General features: G+C 35.5%; 3 protein-coding genes and 1 long non-coding RNA gene across 7 annotated transcripts; 3 read left to right on the top strand and 1 right to left on the bottom strand.

Moving 5' to 3' along the window:
- Positions 1-373: 373 nt before the first annotated feature.
- Positions 374-3,344, top strand: VPS60.2 (SNF7 family protein). Its single transcript, XM_039035532.2, has 7 exons — positions 374-702; positions 826-977; positions 1,484-1,577; positions 2,178-2,249; positions 2,326-2,437; positions 2,524-2,684; positions 3,072-3,344. Exons 1-7 carry the CDS (start codon positions 634-636, stop codon positions 3,123-3,125), a joined length of 714 nt encoding a protein of 237 aa, XP_038891460.1. The 5' UTR covers positions 374-633; the 3' UTR covers positions 3,126-3,344.
- Positions 3,345-4,116: 772 nt separating this feature from the next.
- Positions 4,117-10,219, bottom strand: LOC120081447 (bZIP protein). Of its 2 annotated transcripts, none has more exons than XM_039036323.2 (4): positions 9,654-10,219; positions 8,549-8,624; positions 7,705-7,831; positions 4,117-4,633 (listed from the first exon to the last, which is right to left on the bottom strand). In XM_039036323.2, exons 1-4 carry the CDS (start codon positions 10,217-10,219, stop codon positions 4,542-4,544), a joined length of 861 nt encoding a protein of 286 aa, XP_038892251.1. In that variant the 3' UTR covers positions 4,117-4,541. The 2 variants fall into 2 exon arrangements, with proteins under 2 accessions (XP_038892251.1, XP_038892254.1); XM_039036326.2 differs by lacking the exon at positions 4,117-4,633 and adding an exon at positions 7,275-7,486.
- Positions 4,502-10,348, top strand: LOC120081448 (uncharacterized). 2 transcript variants are annotated; one of them, XR_016530860.1, is made up of 3 exons: positions 4,502-4,643; positions 9,727-9,846; positions 9,925-10,348. It is a non-coding gene; the product is annotated as an uncharacterized LOC120081448 (long non-coding RNA). The 2 variants fall into 2 exon arrangements; XR_016530859.1 differs by having other exon boundaries at positions 4,503-4,643; positions 9,724-9,846.
- Positions 10,349-13,495: 3,147 nt separating this feature from the next.
- On the top strand, positions 13,496-16,146 carry LOC120081488 (dnaJ protein homolog). Of its 2 annotated transcripts, none has more exons than XM_039036424.2 (7): positions 13,496-13,586; positions 13,703-13,880; positions 14,415-14,577; positions 14,661-14,802; positions 14,891-15,167; positions 15,254-15,452; positions 15,533-16,146. In XM_039036424.2, the coding sequence occupies exons 2-7, from the start codon at positions 13,734-13,736 to the stop codon at positions 15,844-15,846; spliced, it is 1,242 nt and encodes a 413-aa protein (XP_038892352.1). In that variant the 5' UTR covers positions 13,496-13,586; positions 13,703-13,733; the 3' UTR covers positions 15,847-16,146. The 2 variants fall into 2 exon arrangements, with proteins under 2 accessions (XP_038892352.1, XP_038892351.1); XM_039036423.2 differs by having other exon boundaries at positions 13,496-13,591.
- Positions 16,147-16,476: the final 330 nt, after the last annotated feature.

Here is a 16,476-nt window from a genome sequence, read left to right as displayed (position 1 = left end):
ATTCGAATGTCAATTGAATTATGCTCTTTTTGGCATATTTAAACCCTCCTTGACTTGTAATAAATGACGAATCAAAATGGTCATTATACTAACCACCAACAGCTTTGTATAAAAACATTTGTAGGCATATCTCATCGACTAATAGATCCAAAAAAAAAAAAAAAAAAAGTCGTATATTTATTTAGAAAATGAAAAATAAAAATTGACCGATTCTCAACGTGGTGATCTAGGGAACTTAAACAAGAATCGTGCAATCCAATTAGTAAGCAGGGGTAATACCGTAAATTTAATGTTTCCAGCCGAAAAATAATTATATGAAAAAATATTTTAAATGACAAAGGTGAAAATATTTATAAATAATAATCCACCCAATGGGATTGGCGTTGGTTTCTTACTAACATAGGATCAGGTGCAGGGGAATATTTTCTATTGGTCTTCTCCTTTCTTCTGTGAACGATCCAAGAAAAAGAGATGGCAAAGAGATTCTCATCGCGATCTTCCCACTGAAACCAAATTCTCTTTGTGAAGGGTTTTTCTTCCACATTTCGCCGTATTTTCTCGTCTCTGGAAGTTAATCGACGTCGAATTACTCCACTTTTGCGGCCGTGAAGGAATAGGAAGAAGAACAGAAAGATGAAGAGGGTTTTCGGTGTCAAGAAAGACAAAGAACCGCCTCCTTCTATTCAAGATGCCTCCGAAAGGGTAATCGTTACAATTTGTTACACTAGGGTTTTGATTTTCTGTTGGGACGAATTGATTGCTTCTCTTTCGTTGAATTCGTTTGTTTCAGTTGGGGTTGAGCGCTCTGTATTGTTTCTTTTTCAGATTAATAAAAGGGGCGAATCGGTTGATGATAAGATAAAGAAGCTTGATGTTGAACTCAGTAGATATAAGGAGCAGATCAAGAAAACGAGGCCTGGTCCAGTTCAAGAAGCTGTTAAAGCTCGAGCGATGAGGGTTTTAAAGCAAAAACGAATGTATGTTTCCCTCGTGCCACCGTCCCTTTTTGCTACTTTTCTTAAAATTCTTCTGTGCTACATGTGCATATGATTAACCTTCACATTCTTTCAATCAAAGAGTAGTTTGGCTTGGAGATCTGGCAGAAGCCTGTATGTTAAGGTGTTCGTGTTTCAAGGCACATATATTTACTTTAACCATTTCTCCTTGTTGGGGTTTTCTGTCTAACTTTGACCTTTAATCTTATGAGTATGAACTTCTGTTTTTCCCTGTGGTTGTACTTCTTTTACCTGTTTGTAGTTTACTGTTAGGTTCCCAGCAATCCTATCTCTTCTGTTTTCAGAAATCCTCGATTTTATTTAAATACTTTGCTGTTGAACTGATTAGAAGTCCGGAAACTCGTCTGACTAAGATTGGATCAGGATTATTTTGTTCTAAACTTATAATTTTTCACTGCTACGTATGATTCCTTTCTTGTTTACTATCAGAATGGTTATTGAGATATTACTTATGCTTCGATGAACAGGTATGAAGGACAACGTGACATGCTTTACAATCAGACATTTAACCTAGATCAAGTTGCATTTGCCTCGGAGGGCATTAAAGATGCTCAACAAACGGTAACATCTATTGAATATTTTTGTGATCATTAGTTCTTTCATTTTCTCCCCCCCCCCCCCCCCCCCCCAACAAAAGAAGAAAAAAACAACAATAATAAAAATTGAGCCTTCCATGGCAGATTTGGGCTTAAAAGATTTAATTTTAGATCAAGGAAATCATAGGTTTGGAAAGGGGAAATAATTGGCTTACTTGTATGCTTAATAATTGTTTGACCAGATATCCCGCATTTAAGTTTGTGTTTATAACGGGGTCAAATGACTAAGAAATGTGGGTTGAGATAATTTCTATTAATGCCGCAGTTAATTCTTGCCAAAAATTTGTTTTCTTGGTAGCAAGTACAGAGTTCAGGGCAGTTCAGGTGGAGCTTTGTCTGTCTAATTGGAACCTGCTGCCTACCTCGTGAGAGAACGAGGTAGGGGACAAACATCTGTCATTAGGAAAGCATTTCTTGAAGTTCAATAAAACTCTATCTAGATTCTCTTATGGTTCTTCCTAATATCAGTTTAGCTTGGAATGTGGATTGATATCCTGGTTGCATTTATTTAATCAAAAAGGACAGTTGCCTATTTGTCAAGCTAATGTTGTTTTGTATTTTCCAGATGTCAGCCTTGAAATCTGCCAACAAGGAGTTGAAAGGAATGATGAAAACAGTGAGGATACAGGACATAGACGTCAGTAGCAATCAACTCTTGTTAGCATCCTTAGTTTTATTTTGGCATTTCTTGAGAGGTTTTGTGTTGCCTGCAGAACTTACAAGATGAAATGATGGATCTGATGGATGTGAGCAATGAAATCCAAGAGACTCTTGGTAGGAGCTATAATGTACCTGATGACATTGATGAGGATGAACTTTTGGGTGGTAAGATTATTGCATTTAAATGCTCGATTTCGATTAAATATGGCACCCTAGAAATCTTACACCTTTACTACTTTTTTGGATTATAGAGCTCGATGCCTTGGAAGCAGACATGGGATTTGAAACTGAAGCTGATGGGGTTCCATCTTATCTCCAGCCTGATAAAGAATCTGATTTTGAAGGAGAGCTCAACTTGCCTGCAGCTCCTACAGGACATGCAGCAGTTCCTGCTGGTAGAACCAATGCACAGGTAATGATCGTTGAAACACTGGATCCAACTTCTTGGAGTCAATAATCATGTACTTATTCGTTCAAGAGAACAATCATGAAATGAAATCTTGCTTAGATTTACAGGACACGTGCTAATGCAAATGCCATTTTTCTTTCTTCCTTGAGAAAATCATTGTGTAGCATACCATGAATTGCATCCATTAACATGAAGTTACATCTGTCTGTTGAAGAGAACATCAAGATCCTTACACTGTAGATTGTAGTACTATCCGAGCAAGTTTTCTTTCTTTTTCACTTGTTGGCTGCTCAAAATTGCCTAGTGTTGTCCATACTATTTTATTTCACCTTTTGCACGTTTGGCTCTTTTACATGCATCAAGTTTTTTTTTCCTAAATTTGATGCGCAGGCCGAGGATGAATTAGGTTTACCTGCTGTTCCTCGTGCATCCCTTCGAGGCTAAAAGTTGCACTTGTCGTCTCTGACCATCTTTTCTGGAAGCTGTGGAAGTGACCTTTGTATACATGTTGTGCAGAGCTTATATTTTATTCATATATAAATAGATTATCATTCATCTTTTGATTAATCACTCCATGTATTTGAAAAACTGCATTTGGAATTGTTCCTCCAGGCAGTCTGAAATCTTTGGCTCAAACTATATATAGGCACATTCTTGGTATCATTCTTTTCTCTCTTGACATTTCATAATTTATAATTTTTATAGTTTATATGCCAGATGAAACTATACTATATAGGTACATTCTTGTTTGATCTCATTTATGGTCAACTTTTCTTCAATAAACAATTATTATTATATAGCATGGTTTTGTTGAAATTCACTTGAATGTATATTTTGGAACAGGATTAACAGAGCCATGCATACATTTCGAATGATGAATAATAGTTTACCCTCAATTTTTCTAAGCTTAAATTGCAATTTAAATAATTTTAATAGAGATCGAATTTAAATGAGTTCAATTGTTAGTTTATCTCAAAAGATTGTTATTTGAAGTCATTAATACGACAGTTGTTTACAAGACCACTAAAATGTTTTAAAAACTTAAGCCATGTTTCTTGAAGAAAATATATTATAGGATCCATTTAAATACGTTTCAGAAAACTAGTTAATAATAAGCAATAAACATAGAATGAGCATTATCCATCGATCCAAGTAAAAATTCAGAAACAAACCATGTTAAACATTACATTTACAAAGGATCATTTGAAAGATGTTGGAATGTTATCATTTAAAAAACTTAATTTAGCCTTTTTCATTAGAGAAAAGAAAGAAGTTAAATATATTGAGGATTTGCATCATGGTTCGCTAACACGTCACCATATATCTACTCTTTCAAATTCCAAAAAGAAAAAGTATGCATGGATAAAATTTCTTTCAACAATGATGGCAGATTATTGTAGGTCCATATATTGTCTTTCTTTTTCAATCTTCCATTAATTTTTCCTGTGGCTGTTAGCCAGTGAATCCTGCCTTTCGATACCGAATCAAACTCCAATTTTCTGCAAAATCCAACTTCAAGAAACCCTTCTAACACCCAAAGCTACACCAATCCAAAAGGTTCATTTTCAAAGATGAGTAAAGATGGAAGCTTGCCCCTTTCAAGTAAAGATGAGTAAAGATGGAATCAAAGTTTTCTTCCCTTTTTTTTCTTTCATGAAGTCAGATCAGTAGAAACAAATTACAATTTCCGCTTCATTGGCAGAAAATAATTGCCAATGGCAGAAAAAGTGGCAGGAGGCTAACATATCAGTCCCATGTCATCATACCTTCAAGTTTGCTCCTGGATTCTATCGCTGATGGTTCGATGGCGGTCTGGTTCTCCCTCCTACTCCGCCGAATAACGTCTCGGAAGAAGAAGGCTCAAAATGACTTCTTCACTTCCTGTCTTTCTGGAAGTTTTGCTAAAAGAAGCTTCAATTTCTCCACTTCCTTTTTTAGTACCTGGTGTCTACCTGTAGCCAGGTGAGTTTCATTAAAGCAGTAAGCACCAGTATCTGATATTTCTAGGCATTCAGAACTGATATTTCATAGAAATAAATTTATTCCATCGACTAAATAATGAAAATTTTTCTCCCCATGATTATCAGTGAGAACATTATAGGAAAATGGGCAGAAACACTCAGATTCTCCCATTTTAGGGAATTTTAATTGTTAAACAGAGTGGAAATATCAGTAGCAAGTGAAGTCCTGTGAGCTTAATTTTAGTTCCTCACTCTTATTTATAGATATGAGAAAAATTTCTAAGCTACTATCATCGATCACCGTTTGTTAAAAAGAAAAAGGGGCCTCGTTTCAGTTTTTTGTAACCACACCTCAAGGACAAAGTGTGTTGGAGGGGTGGGATATGCTAATTGGGATATTATAAGGATATATTATAATAATTAGTTAGAGAGTTTGTTGGGCTGGTTGGTTATAAAGGAGGAGGGGAATGATGAGGGGTGACCATATTTGGTGAAATGCATTAGCACTTGAGAGTATTCTCAAGATTGTAATCTTGCTTTGAGGATCCGACTACTTCGAACACTTAGTTTATCTTGTAATTCTGTTATCTTTTATAGTTCAATATATTTGGGTTCCATCAAATTTGCCTTAATCTTGCTTTGATTACCTGTTAAACCCTGAAATAACGGATTATTGTAAAACCCATAGGGGGTATTTGGATGGGCTTGGCATGAGATGTTGAACCATGTTTACTCCTTGGGTTGTCAAGCTTAGTGTTTGTTGGGCAAAATCATGGATTTAAATAGTGTCCAAAACTACCCCTCCATTTTTCCAAACGCCCAGCACCTAATGCCTGCATCTCAATACAAGTTTCCTAATTCCAAACTTTCTAAACTTGGCCCACCAAGTAAAGTTTCCTATATCTAAACTTCTTGAATCCTCTCCATTTTAGCCTCAGGATTACCATTTCCATGCTTAAAGTGTCAAACTCGTGCCCCCCAACGCCACCGTAGAGGCACAATCACATAGTCCACACCTTCAAAAATTATATTATTTTTAGAACTTAAATCACTTCTAGGGAGAAACAATGCTTTAGCACATACACATGCTACTCTCCGCTCTAAGAAGGTATCTGCTGCATTGGATAACCACTGATTTATATTGATCTTACTTAAGTCTGTAGTGACGAGACAGTTTGCTTCACCCTCAGGCTTCAAATGTTTTTCAAATTGTTACTTTTAAAGCAATACCTTCTCCTCATTCCTCAAATACAAAAAAAAAAAAATGAGTTCAGCCATTATGTGTGAGCAAATAATACGAGTGTACTGGAACAACAAAATACATATGAAAATTCAAGTTTTTATTCTGATCTGTTTATTGTAATCTCAATAACCTTTTTGTCTCTTCAAAACAGAATCTTCTTGTACAGGAACATCTTTTAAAAAATAATAATAAATTAACAAGGTGCTTCAACAATCCAAAAGAGAAAGAAGCTCAGCATGATAAGACGATGGTCTTTGGGAAGTTTAGTCCTATTTTCATGTACTTTTTTTTTTTATGCGTCAGCTATCAAAGTTGATATTCCTTCTCCCCCAAGTAAAGTTGGTTTAGAAAGTTAGGTAATGGAAGAAGGTATAAATTCTTTCTTCGCCTTCAATTCATAGAAGCATCAACACGATAGAAAGCGTGCTGAAAAAGGTACCCCCATTTCCCCCTTTTCATACTCATTCTAGGGGTACAGATGGTGCAAACCACAATATGAGCACTGACCCACTTCTTTTCGATGTCCTTTCACTTGGTAATACCGGAAGATGTCGGGAGGTTTTGGAGGCAACTTTGTTCTTCCACTTTGGGTTGGGATCTCACTTTTTCAGTAGCTTGCTAAGCACCTTCTAGAAGTAAAGCCATGTTGCTAGAGTGCAATGTGTTCAAGGCAATTTCAAGAACAAAATATTTCTTTGTGGAGTGGGATTAATCTTTTGGGGATGGATATCTTAAAACCCAATCATCAGTCATTAAGAATCTAGAATTGAATTATCACCTTTATTCTCAAATTTGACCAGGTGAATTTTCTATTTCTCAATCCAACATCAGCAAATGGAACATCACTTGTCAGTTGATTGATGCGTCTCATGGTTCCAGTGATTGATTTGCTAGAAAAAAGATTGGAGGCCCAAGACCTTAGAAGTAGGGTCATAACAGCAGCTAATAAAAAAGATTCTTTCCTTTCACTCTTGTTCAAATTGAAGACTGCAATTAACTGGCAGGTGCCCGATTGTTAAAAGCTCCCTCAAACCACATAGCATGGTCCAGGGTTCCCTAAAGAAGTTAATCGCTTTGAGAATACTGATAGCATTCTTAAAGCAACCAGTAAACTAGGCTAAGGATCTATAAGAATAAAATGGAAAGTTGCTTCTAAGATGTAGGAACCTCACCCTGCTGCCTCTATATCTAACATCAAACGTACAGCTGTTTTTCTCAACCATGTACTTACTATGGACAGAATACTTCCAACCGTCCAATCAAAATTAGACAATATCTCAGGAACGAAGGACCAAAAAAAAAAAGCAAAGGAGTGGAGGGAGTATTAGAAAAACAAAGGGGAGGAGGAGTAGGAAGAATAGAGAGGCCATTTTTTAAAACTCGCCTTACCTTATCAATTTCTTCTTTACGAGATTCAATGCATTGAAAGGAATCTCTATTACTAAAGTAACAGATATTATGTCATTTCCTGGACCCTCTTGTAAGTCTCTTTAACTTTATGCTATGTGACAAACACTGAAATGGTACCCCATGCCATGCCTTGTAATTCTAGGCTGCAGGCTTTGGGAGGATAAAAGAAAATCCTCCTTGCCTTTTATATTCTGTTTACATCAACATGATATATGTTAATTGAGAGGTTCCCATGTATGGTACATGTCACGTTAGTAAAAGTATTTGTTATTGTGATCTAGTATCGAATGCATGCTGTTAAACGGTAGCAAATAAATTATACACACATGGAAACACTATTTTTTGACAATTGCTTGCTTGCAAGTTGCGAGTGAACAAAATGTGAGAAGAAAGGTGCAAATGAAGTTACCTTCTGAAGTCAATTTTTCTCGTCGAACTCTTGCAACCTGCTGCTTTAATTGGCTATTCTCCATTGATAAAGCCACCCGTTCCTGAAGCAGTGAGGCAACTCTAATTGCCAGCTGTGATTCTACTGTCTGCAGATGAGATGAAAGCTTTCAATTGTGAGTTATATTCTTCTCAAGAAACGTTATGAAGGTAAAAGAGAACAGCATCAGTATTTCTAAGGAAAATTTTGAAGGCGGCACTGATAAAGAAAGAACAACAAGCTCTCTTATCAAATGAAAATCCTGCAGCTATGAAGATGAAATGTGCGACATCAGCCATTTGGTACATGTGGCCCAAGCTTTCTTATTTATTTGTTATTTTTTGTAAGAAACAAAAACTTCCACTACCAAAAGAGGATGTACAGTAAGGGCAGATGAGATATACCCCACAACAAAGGGATTATAAAAAATTGACAAAAGTTTCCGCACACTATAATTACAAAAATCTTTGGAAGTTGAAAACCAAGAACAAGAAACAAATTTCTAACTAGGTCCCAAGTAATATCCCTAGTTAAAGTTTAGGAATTATCAAAACTATAGTATATGAGATTGTCTTATAGAGCGAAAAATACACTTCTCTAGGTGTTTCTGTAAGTAGCAGTTTTTGATGGAGGGGCATCTCTCTTCCCCGGCCTTTAGGTTCAAAAGGTCTAGGAAAAGCTTCTCACTTATATCTCCAGGTTTCTAATAAATAAAAAAAAATAGTGCAAAGATTGACCATAAATCTGAAAAGGATGAGATATGTGGATCATCAGTCCCACAAGGATTGATTATCATATGCTAGCCCAAATCTTCCAATGAGATTACCTGGAGAACATTAACCTTCCTCTCCAGTTCAGCAATGTACTGAAGCTTACGAACCCTTGACCGCTGCCCATTGTGCCTGCAATGAAATCATTAGACTCATGACCCATCACATTACCTTTTGGAAATAGAAACAGTGACATATAAGGATAGGCAATAATCAAGGTTATACTCATGGATATCAAAATCTATATTTCAAAAAAGTGGATATCAAGAATTAAACTCATGTCCTCATTCATATATACATTAATGAGAAATCACATCCTATTCCTCGTAGTGATCTCTCAATTCTTTTCAGCAAATCACTTCATAAGTAGGTGTTCCGGTATCTAGAAGTTTCCTGAGCAACAACTAATTCAGATTTAGATGAAAAAGGGAACATGTCCTTGTCCTTACTCTCTTCAAGACCTTATTCTACGTACTTCCGTTACTGAGGCAGAACGATAACTAATTTACAAATAAATAGCAAAACTCCTACCCAAAGAACCAACCGTTTTCCTATGTCGTTGAACATTAACTGAAACTGATTTCCACCATGGCCTGGGGGTGTGGGGGAAGAAGAAGAAACGAAGAAAGATACAAGCCCAGATCATTGCAATAGAAAAGCTTCCTTGATTTATTCTTGAAAACAGAAAGCTCAAGAGTTAACTAAAAATAAAGAAGGGGCATCATTTCACCGTCTTAAATTGGTCAATGAATCTCATAACATATTTTAATTTGACAAACAAGCTATTGCAGAAAGAGAAAGAAGAGAACTGAAATTATTGTCATGCATGACAGGCAAAAAAGCAGGAATACTTGGGCCATGTTTCAGATATAAGAAACTAAGAAAAACAAGGCTCTTTTTTTTTTTTTTTTTTGACATGTTGCATGGAGCTTCACAACATATTTTATCTCCTACGTAATATAGTTACACTACATATCAATAACAGATGCAACATGTCAATGTTTCATCAAATATTAACGTTGTTATCATCAGTAACAGCAATATATTTGGAAAGGGATACTAGGGGGCAAATGCCAAAGACAATAATCAGGTTACATGATCAGCAAGAACAATTATGCGGCTATGCCAGAGAAATTTAGAATAAAAATTTTAGAATCTAACCGTTTTGCTGCATTTTCATCTGAGTTGACATCCCTAACTGATTCGCTAATGTTTCCATTTGAATTTGAAGAAGACTTCTCGGCAAGGGAACAAACATCTGCGTGCACTGGAGCAGCATGGTGAAGACGAACAAATTCTGATAATGCTGAAACCATACTGTAGTTTGAAAAGTCTGAACTGCATTTTCTCCTAGGTGAGTTAGGGCCATAAGTGCAAGATGGATCCCATTGTTCACAAGTTTCGTTGCTAACTGAATTCTCCACATCTTTAGCAATACACAGACTCCTCAACGAGTCTGCAAGACCATCCAGAAGGGTGACTGAGTCACTAGCTGAGCGTCGAAGCGGTTGTCCTATGGAATTTGGTTCACGATCGCTTAATAATTCACCGAGCCATACAGGCTCATCCTCCAACATGGAACTTGGTGAAGAATAATTATCATGATGCAGAGAGAATTCATTAACAGTAGGGGTTGGTGCAGTGGAACCATTAATTGGTCCAGCAATTGTTTTCTTTTGAATCGAGCAGCGAGGACGAGGAGGAAGGTGAGTTTGCCTTGCTGACATGGTGAGTTACTGGACTATATCACAAGTTTCCCATCAGCATCAGCCTCTTTCTTAGCTTTTAAAAGTGTAAATTTTTTGTTGGAAACGAAAAAGACAGTATGAAAAGGAAACATCTTCCTGGCAGAAAAATCTTTATTAATTTTTTTCACCGGCTTATAACAGCCGAAATCACGGGGGAAATCAAACAACAATTAAGTTTTAGTGTAGGACAAAGGCAGTTAGAAAAATAAACTTCACGACAAGAGAAGAAAATGACCCAAAACCTGCAGAAGAGATGTATCGAACATTTTCAATTGAAAACTTCATTCACCCTTCTCCAGAGCTAAAACACCAAAGAATTTCATTCTATTTTACAGGACTATTCAGACAATATAAACCCACAAAATAAAAGATTCAGAAAGATCACGAGGTCGTTTCTTAATACGATTAGAGAAAGGGGGGAAACAGCCCTAAAATTTGCAGCCAAAGGACAGGGAACAATGTAAAAGATGTCAAATCCTCCCATCTTTTCGTTTTTTTGTTGATGTTAGAGCCCAATAAACTCTCGAAATAGTGTTTTTCTTTCACTTTCTCGCATTTTCTCAGCCACCAAACATCATTACCTCTAAAATTTACTCTAAATTTAGAACCCCACGAGTTGAAAAGCCACAAGGTCTGCATTCACCAATGCAACTAAGAAAAACAAGCTGCATTAAGTATTTTCAAAGCCCATAAGAGAAATCACAATCCAACAGTAAAACCGCACTGAAAAACGATCCACACTGTAGAAAAAGATAGAAAGTGAAATCGAAAATAAACAGCTAAAAAGACAGAAACCCCAGAGAAAATTAAAAAATAAAATAAAAACACGGTGAACCCAAAAGTCCTTGGCAAGCATTTTCAAGTGGGTAACCAACAAGAAAACGAGGGGGGTTTGAATTTCTCGAAGAATTTGAAAGAACCATGAAGTTTTAATTTGTGTTTTGGCATTTTCTTCCATTTGGGTCGGTTCGGTCGCCTTACCTTGCCTTTTTTGCTGCTGTAATTTGTTCAGAGGGAAAAAGAAGAAGAAGACGCCATTGGCTTCGAAATTCGGTGCTCGATGAGAAGAAGAAGAAGAAGAAGCAGCAGCAGAAATTTCAGATTCCCTCTCTTCCCTTCGAAGCTCAATGGTTCTGTTGAAAAAGCACTCGCTCCAAAAGCACTGCTAAACTCGCGCTTTTGCGCCCACTCCTATATTCACTGAACACCGTACGGACATTGTAGAATCATATTTGCTTCAAAATTAAAATATACCTTATTCATTCTTCAAAAAAAAAAACTACTTTTTATTTAAGAATAAATAAAATACACCTTTTATTCAAAAAAATAACTAAATAAAAATATACCTGTTATTAAAAATAAATGAAATAAAATATACTTTTTATAGTTCATTGAAATTTAAGTTTTTGAACTTTTGAAACGTCGTGTTAAGTTAACATTTTCATGACCTACATTCTTATTATATTATACAAAGTTCATTATTCATTGGATATGAAAAATAATCAACAAAATGCCAATAATATAAACAAGTAATTATTTTAAAGTATTAAATATTAGATTATTTATTACTTCTCTAAAAATGTATATTTATTTAGTGACTTTATTATTTTTTTTATTAATTTTTTTTCCTATTTAATCCAATATTGACCCATTCATTTGAAAACTTATTGTAACAAATTGAATATTGTATGTTTACTCTTCACTATTATAAGTTAGTGATAATTCTAAACAGTGAAACGGTTAATCAGATTATATGAGTTTTTACTGAATAAACCAAAGCTTCTCGTCAATAATTTACTCGAAAAATGGAAACATTTATGAATGAGTTTGATGATTGGACAGCCAAGTTAATATCGATAACTTATATATTATACTTCTTTTTCAAATTAATTAACAACTTAAAAATATAAAATTAATATACTTAAAGCTACACTTGTAAAAAAGAAAACCCATATAAGTCATAATAATATTTATTTTACTTTTTATTATTGAAAATGGCATACATGCTCTTCAAACCATTTACCTTGACAGAGGTTAAAATGCAAAAATGGGTTTAGCCGAAGAATAATTGGCAAAACATTTATATATATATATATATAATAATGGGTATACAATTGTTTTTTTAGGTCAAAGGGTCCGACCATTAATTCATATAATTAATGGACTAAACAAAATATTAAAATAAATCACCTTATTGCATATACTTTAACCATAACGATTTTTTTTTTGTTTTTGTCATAATCATCATGACTCAATTGAGATAATATCTATATTATCAAATTTAAAATCGGAAGTTTGATCATTGATATATACACTCCCGACCAACAATTTTGTCCCTGTGAAACAATTTAATATTGATTTGTTTATCCATAAACAAGCCACCAACTTTTGACCATAGTTTAAAAGTCTGGGTTTGAATTTTTCACTCCCAAATTGACATATTAAAAAATGGGATAAAAATATTTTTTTGGTTCATATATTTTAGGTATAGTTCATACTTGGTCAATAGGTTTTAAAATGCTACATTCTTATTCTTAGGTATTATCCATAGGTTTTAAAAATTTATAATTCTATCATTGAGTTTTGTTTTGTTTTGATTTATATGTTTCAAGATTTACACTCTTAACTTCAATTTTTCACTAATTACTCATTTATTCATATTTAGTGGTAATATCTATTAATTAGTTTAAAAAATTAAATGAACTGTAATTAAATAAGTTCCTCGTTTTTCTTTATCTCTCTTAAAATTAAATTACAAGTTTCATTTTATAATTATTTTAAATGAATTAGTAGACATCATTAAAAACTAAAAGTGACTATTTAATGGAAAAATAAAGATTAGAAGTGTACATCTTAAAATCTATTAATCAAATTGGAATAAAGTTCAAATTTCAAAGATAAAAATGTAACATTTTACCACATATAAATTAAAATGAAACTAAATTTAATACTTAGGAATAGTATTTTGAAATTAAAAAAAAATCAAATAAAACTTAAATCCAAAACGAAAAAAAAGGGTATTTTTCCAAAAGGATAAAAAAAACTTACGAATTGGAACTTATAAAAAGAACCAAAACCTTAAAAATAAGAAAAACAAGAAAATTCTAGATCCTTCCTCAGCATATGTGGGTTTGGCCGCCTTAGTGTGAAAATGTCAAGATTACCCCTAAGCCTCAGCTGACCACATCTTTTAAAGGAACAATCCTGACCGTCGAATTATTTCTTTATAGTTTGAGATCTGAAACTCTTCAATCCCTCTCTCTACCTCGCCGTCTCGAGCGACCCTTTTGGTTTCTCTGCCCTCAGGTCACCGATCTTTCACTTCAAGATCGCCCTTTTCGTTCTTGTAAGGTTCGTGTTTTCCCTCTTCTCGATTCATCGGTTTTCGAGTTGTTTGTTTTTCCCTCTTGATTTTGATTTCGAGATCTTGATTTTTGATTCTGGGTTAAATTGCTTTATTAGGGTTTGTTGAGATCCGATCGGTGAGGCAAAAATGTTTGGAAGGCCCAAGAAGAGCGATAACACCAAATACTATGAGATTCTCGGAGTCTCGAAGAATGCGTCGCAAGACGATCTAAAGAAGGCTTATAGAAAGGCCGCTATCAAGAACCATCCCGATAAGGGTGGTGACCCCGAAAAAGTGAGCTCTTTCTCCCTCTGTTGGTAATTTTGAATCGTTGATTTGGGTATTTTCTAACGTATTTTCCTGATGATAACTGACGGCGGATCATTATGTTTAGATCGACTGGTTAGTTTTGTAAATTGTGATGCTCTGCTGATGGTCTTGGGTCTTAATTAAAAAAGTTGATAACGCTTGTATTTTAATGAAGGGATTGTTTGCTAGGGTTGCAATAATTTTTAGAGGAATTGATGCTTTTCTTACGTAGGGTGTGAAATTCGAACGTCGGTTGTTTGCGTGTGTACTTGTGTAGTGAATAATATGTATTTCTTGAAGTGTAATGTGCAATTAGAAAACTTTATTGATCGCACGATTTCGACTCAAAGCTAGATTAATTGTATGTCAGTCGTTCTCCGTTCACTTGGGTACTTCAATTTGATGTTGGTTTATGTTCTGATTGTTTTTTTTCTTGACAAATATATTCCTAACCATCTGACGTGATCATCAAAAGAGAAAAATATTAACCTTTTTGAAAAATTTCCTTTTGCGATACAGTTCAAGGAGTTAGCACAAGCCTATGAGGTGTTGAGTGATCCAGAGAAACGTGAGATATATGACCAATATGGCGAGGATGCTCTCAAGGAAGGAATGGGGGGTGGCGGTGGCCATGATCCATTTGATATATTCCAGTCTTTCTTTGGTGGAAGCCCGTTTGGTGGTAATATTATTTGCTGTGATGTTCAATTATTTAATGTGAGGTTTACTATAAGCAATTGAAATCGATTTTGAGATTTTGTTCAGGTGGTGGAAGCAGCAGAGGCCGAAGGCAAAGAAGGGGAGAGGATGTTATCCATCCCCTCAAGGTCTCCTTGGAAGATCTCTACAATGGTACTTCAAAGAAGCTCTCTCTTTCACGCAACGTAATTTGCTCAAAGTGCAAGGGGTGAGTAACTATGATGGTTATGCTTTTTCCCTTCGTTAATTGTCCTTGACTTCAAGAACTCACGTGGATTTTGCTATAAAAATTACAGTAAGGGCTCTAAATCTGGTGCTTCGATGAAATGTCCTGGCTGTCAAGGATCTGGTATGAAAGTTTCCATCAGACACCTTGGCCCCTCTATGATACAACAAATGCAGCATCCTTGTAATGAATGCAAAGGAACTGGTGAGACCATCAATGATAAAGATCGTTGCTCACAGTGCAAGGGTGAAAAGGTTGTTCAGGAGAAGAAAGTTTTGGAAGTAATTGTGGAGAAGGGTATGCAAAATGGACAAAAGATTACATTCCCTGGTGAAGCAGATGAAGCGGTAAGATTGCATTCTTCTTGGAGATAACTTATTTGTAACTTTAAAACACGTGATATGATTGGTTTTCATTTTACTTATTTGTTCAGCCCGACACTGTAACTGGAGATATCGTTTTTGTCCTACAACAAAAAGAGCACCCGAAGTTTAAGAGAAAGGGTGATGATCTCTTCGTGGAGCATACCTTGTCGCTTGTCGAGTCTCTTTGTGGTTTCCAATTTATTCTGACACATTTGGATGGCCGACAGCTACTCATCAAATCGCTTCCTGGCGAAGTAGTAAAGCCTGGTATGCAACCGTTTGTGATTTATTATATCTACTTATGTTGGTGCATTTGCTCACAGTTTTCCATTCTCAATTGCGCACAGACCAATTCAAGGCCATCAATGATGAGGGTATGCCAATGTACCAGAGGCCATTCATGAAGGGTAAACTTTACATCCACTTCAGTGTCGAGTTCCCAGACTCCTTGAACCCTGAACAGTGCAAGGCGCTGGAGGGCGTGCTGCCCCCCAGGACTTCAGTGCAGCTCTCGGATATGGAGTTGGATGAATGTGAAGAGACCACTCTCCATGATGTCAACATCGAAGAGGAGATGCGCAGGAAGCAAGTACAAGAGGCATACGATGAAGATGACGATATGCATGGAGGAGCGCAGAGAGTTCAGTGTGCTCAACAATGATTTTGAATTGGGGGGAGGGAGCTACAGCAATAACATTGATGATTTCGAGATGAAAATTTTCGGAGAACCCCAAATGGAGGAAATGGATCTAGCCAGCAGCACCACCAGGCAGCAGTCATATCCAAATTTTCTCAATAATAGATGAATTTTATTTTAATTCAGTTGGTAGGATTACGAAGTTTCTGGATTTATGTTTTTTGTTTTTCTTATGTGCCTTTTTTTTTTCTAGCTTACCAAGAATTCAAAGATTATGTATTGATTGGAGTTGCAGATAAATAGGATTGGATTGGAAAACAAAAAGTATCTTTGGTTCTTTTCTCTGAACTGTGGTTCCAAGCAAAAAACACCCGACATTTTTTCTTGTTCTCTTAGTTTTCCAACCCTTGCTTGTTAACAGCTATTCTTTTGTGCCTTAGGAAACTGTGATAAGCTATGATAATTCTGAAAGGTGTGCGTTTCGGGACGAAGACTATCTTTAAATTATAATGTCTACCTCTTGCTATTTACTATATTTCTTCTCAAACACATAATAGGATGTCTACTTCTTACTTTGATACTATTTTGTATTATTTCATCTTTGTTAAAGTAATTACTATTTCCTTCTCAAAATTAAAACTTCAAATACATAAT

Source organism: Benincasa hispida, chromosome 7 (assembly GCF_027475165.1).
Source record: "Benincasa hispida cultivar pf3 chromosome 7, pf3_genome.v1.1, whole genome shotgun sequence".
In the NCBI taxonomy this organism is placed as follows: Eukaryota; Viridiplantae; Streptophyta; class Magnoliopsida; order Cucurbitales; family Cucurbitaceae; genus Benincasa; species Benincasa hispida.
The sequence above is the reverse complement of the archived record's forward strand: the minus strand, read 5'-3'. Positions and strand labels throughout refer to the sequence as shown.

Coding starts and splice junctions, on each gene's coding strand:
- LOC120081488 (XM_039036424.2), top strand. CDS start 13,734: ATGTTTGGAAGGCCCAAGAAGAGCGATAACACCAAATACTATGAGATT. Junction 13,881..14,414: donor AGGGTGGTGACCCCGAAAAA/GTGAGCTCTTTC, acceptor TTTGCGATACAG/TTCAAGGAGTTAGCACAAGC. Junction 14,578..14,660: donor TGGTGGAAGCCCGTTTGGTG/GTAATATTATTT, acceptor GATTTTGTTCAG/GTGGTGGAAGCAGCAGAGGC.
- VPS60.2 (XM_039035532.2), top strand. CDS start 634: ATGAAGAGGGTTTTCGGTGTCAAGAAAGACAAAGAACCGCCTCCTTCT. Junction 703..825: donor TTCAAGATGCCTCCGAAAGG/GTAATCGTTACA, acceptor TTTCTTTTTCAG/ATTAATAAAAGGGGCGAATC. Junction 1,578..2,177: donor TTAAAGATGCTCAACAAACG/GTAACATCTATT, acceptor TGTATTTTCCAG/ATGTCAGCCTTGAAATCTGC.
- LOC120081447 (XM_039036323.2), bottom strand. CDS start 10,219: ATGTCAGCAAGGCAAACTCACCTTCCTCCTCGTCCTCGCTGCTCGATT. Junction 8,625..9,653: donor GATGAAAATGCAGCAAAACG/GTTAGATTCTAA, acceptor ATTTCATTGCAG/GCACAATGGGCAGCGGTCAA. Junction 7,832..8,548: donor GGAAGGTTAATGTTCTCCAG/GTAATCTCATTG, acceptor TCTCATCTGCAG/ACAGTAGAATCACAGCTGGC.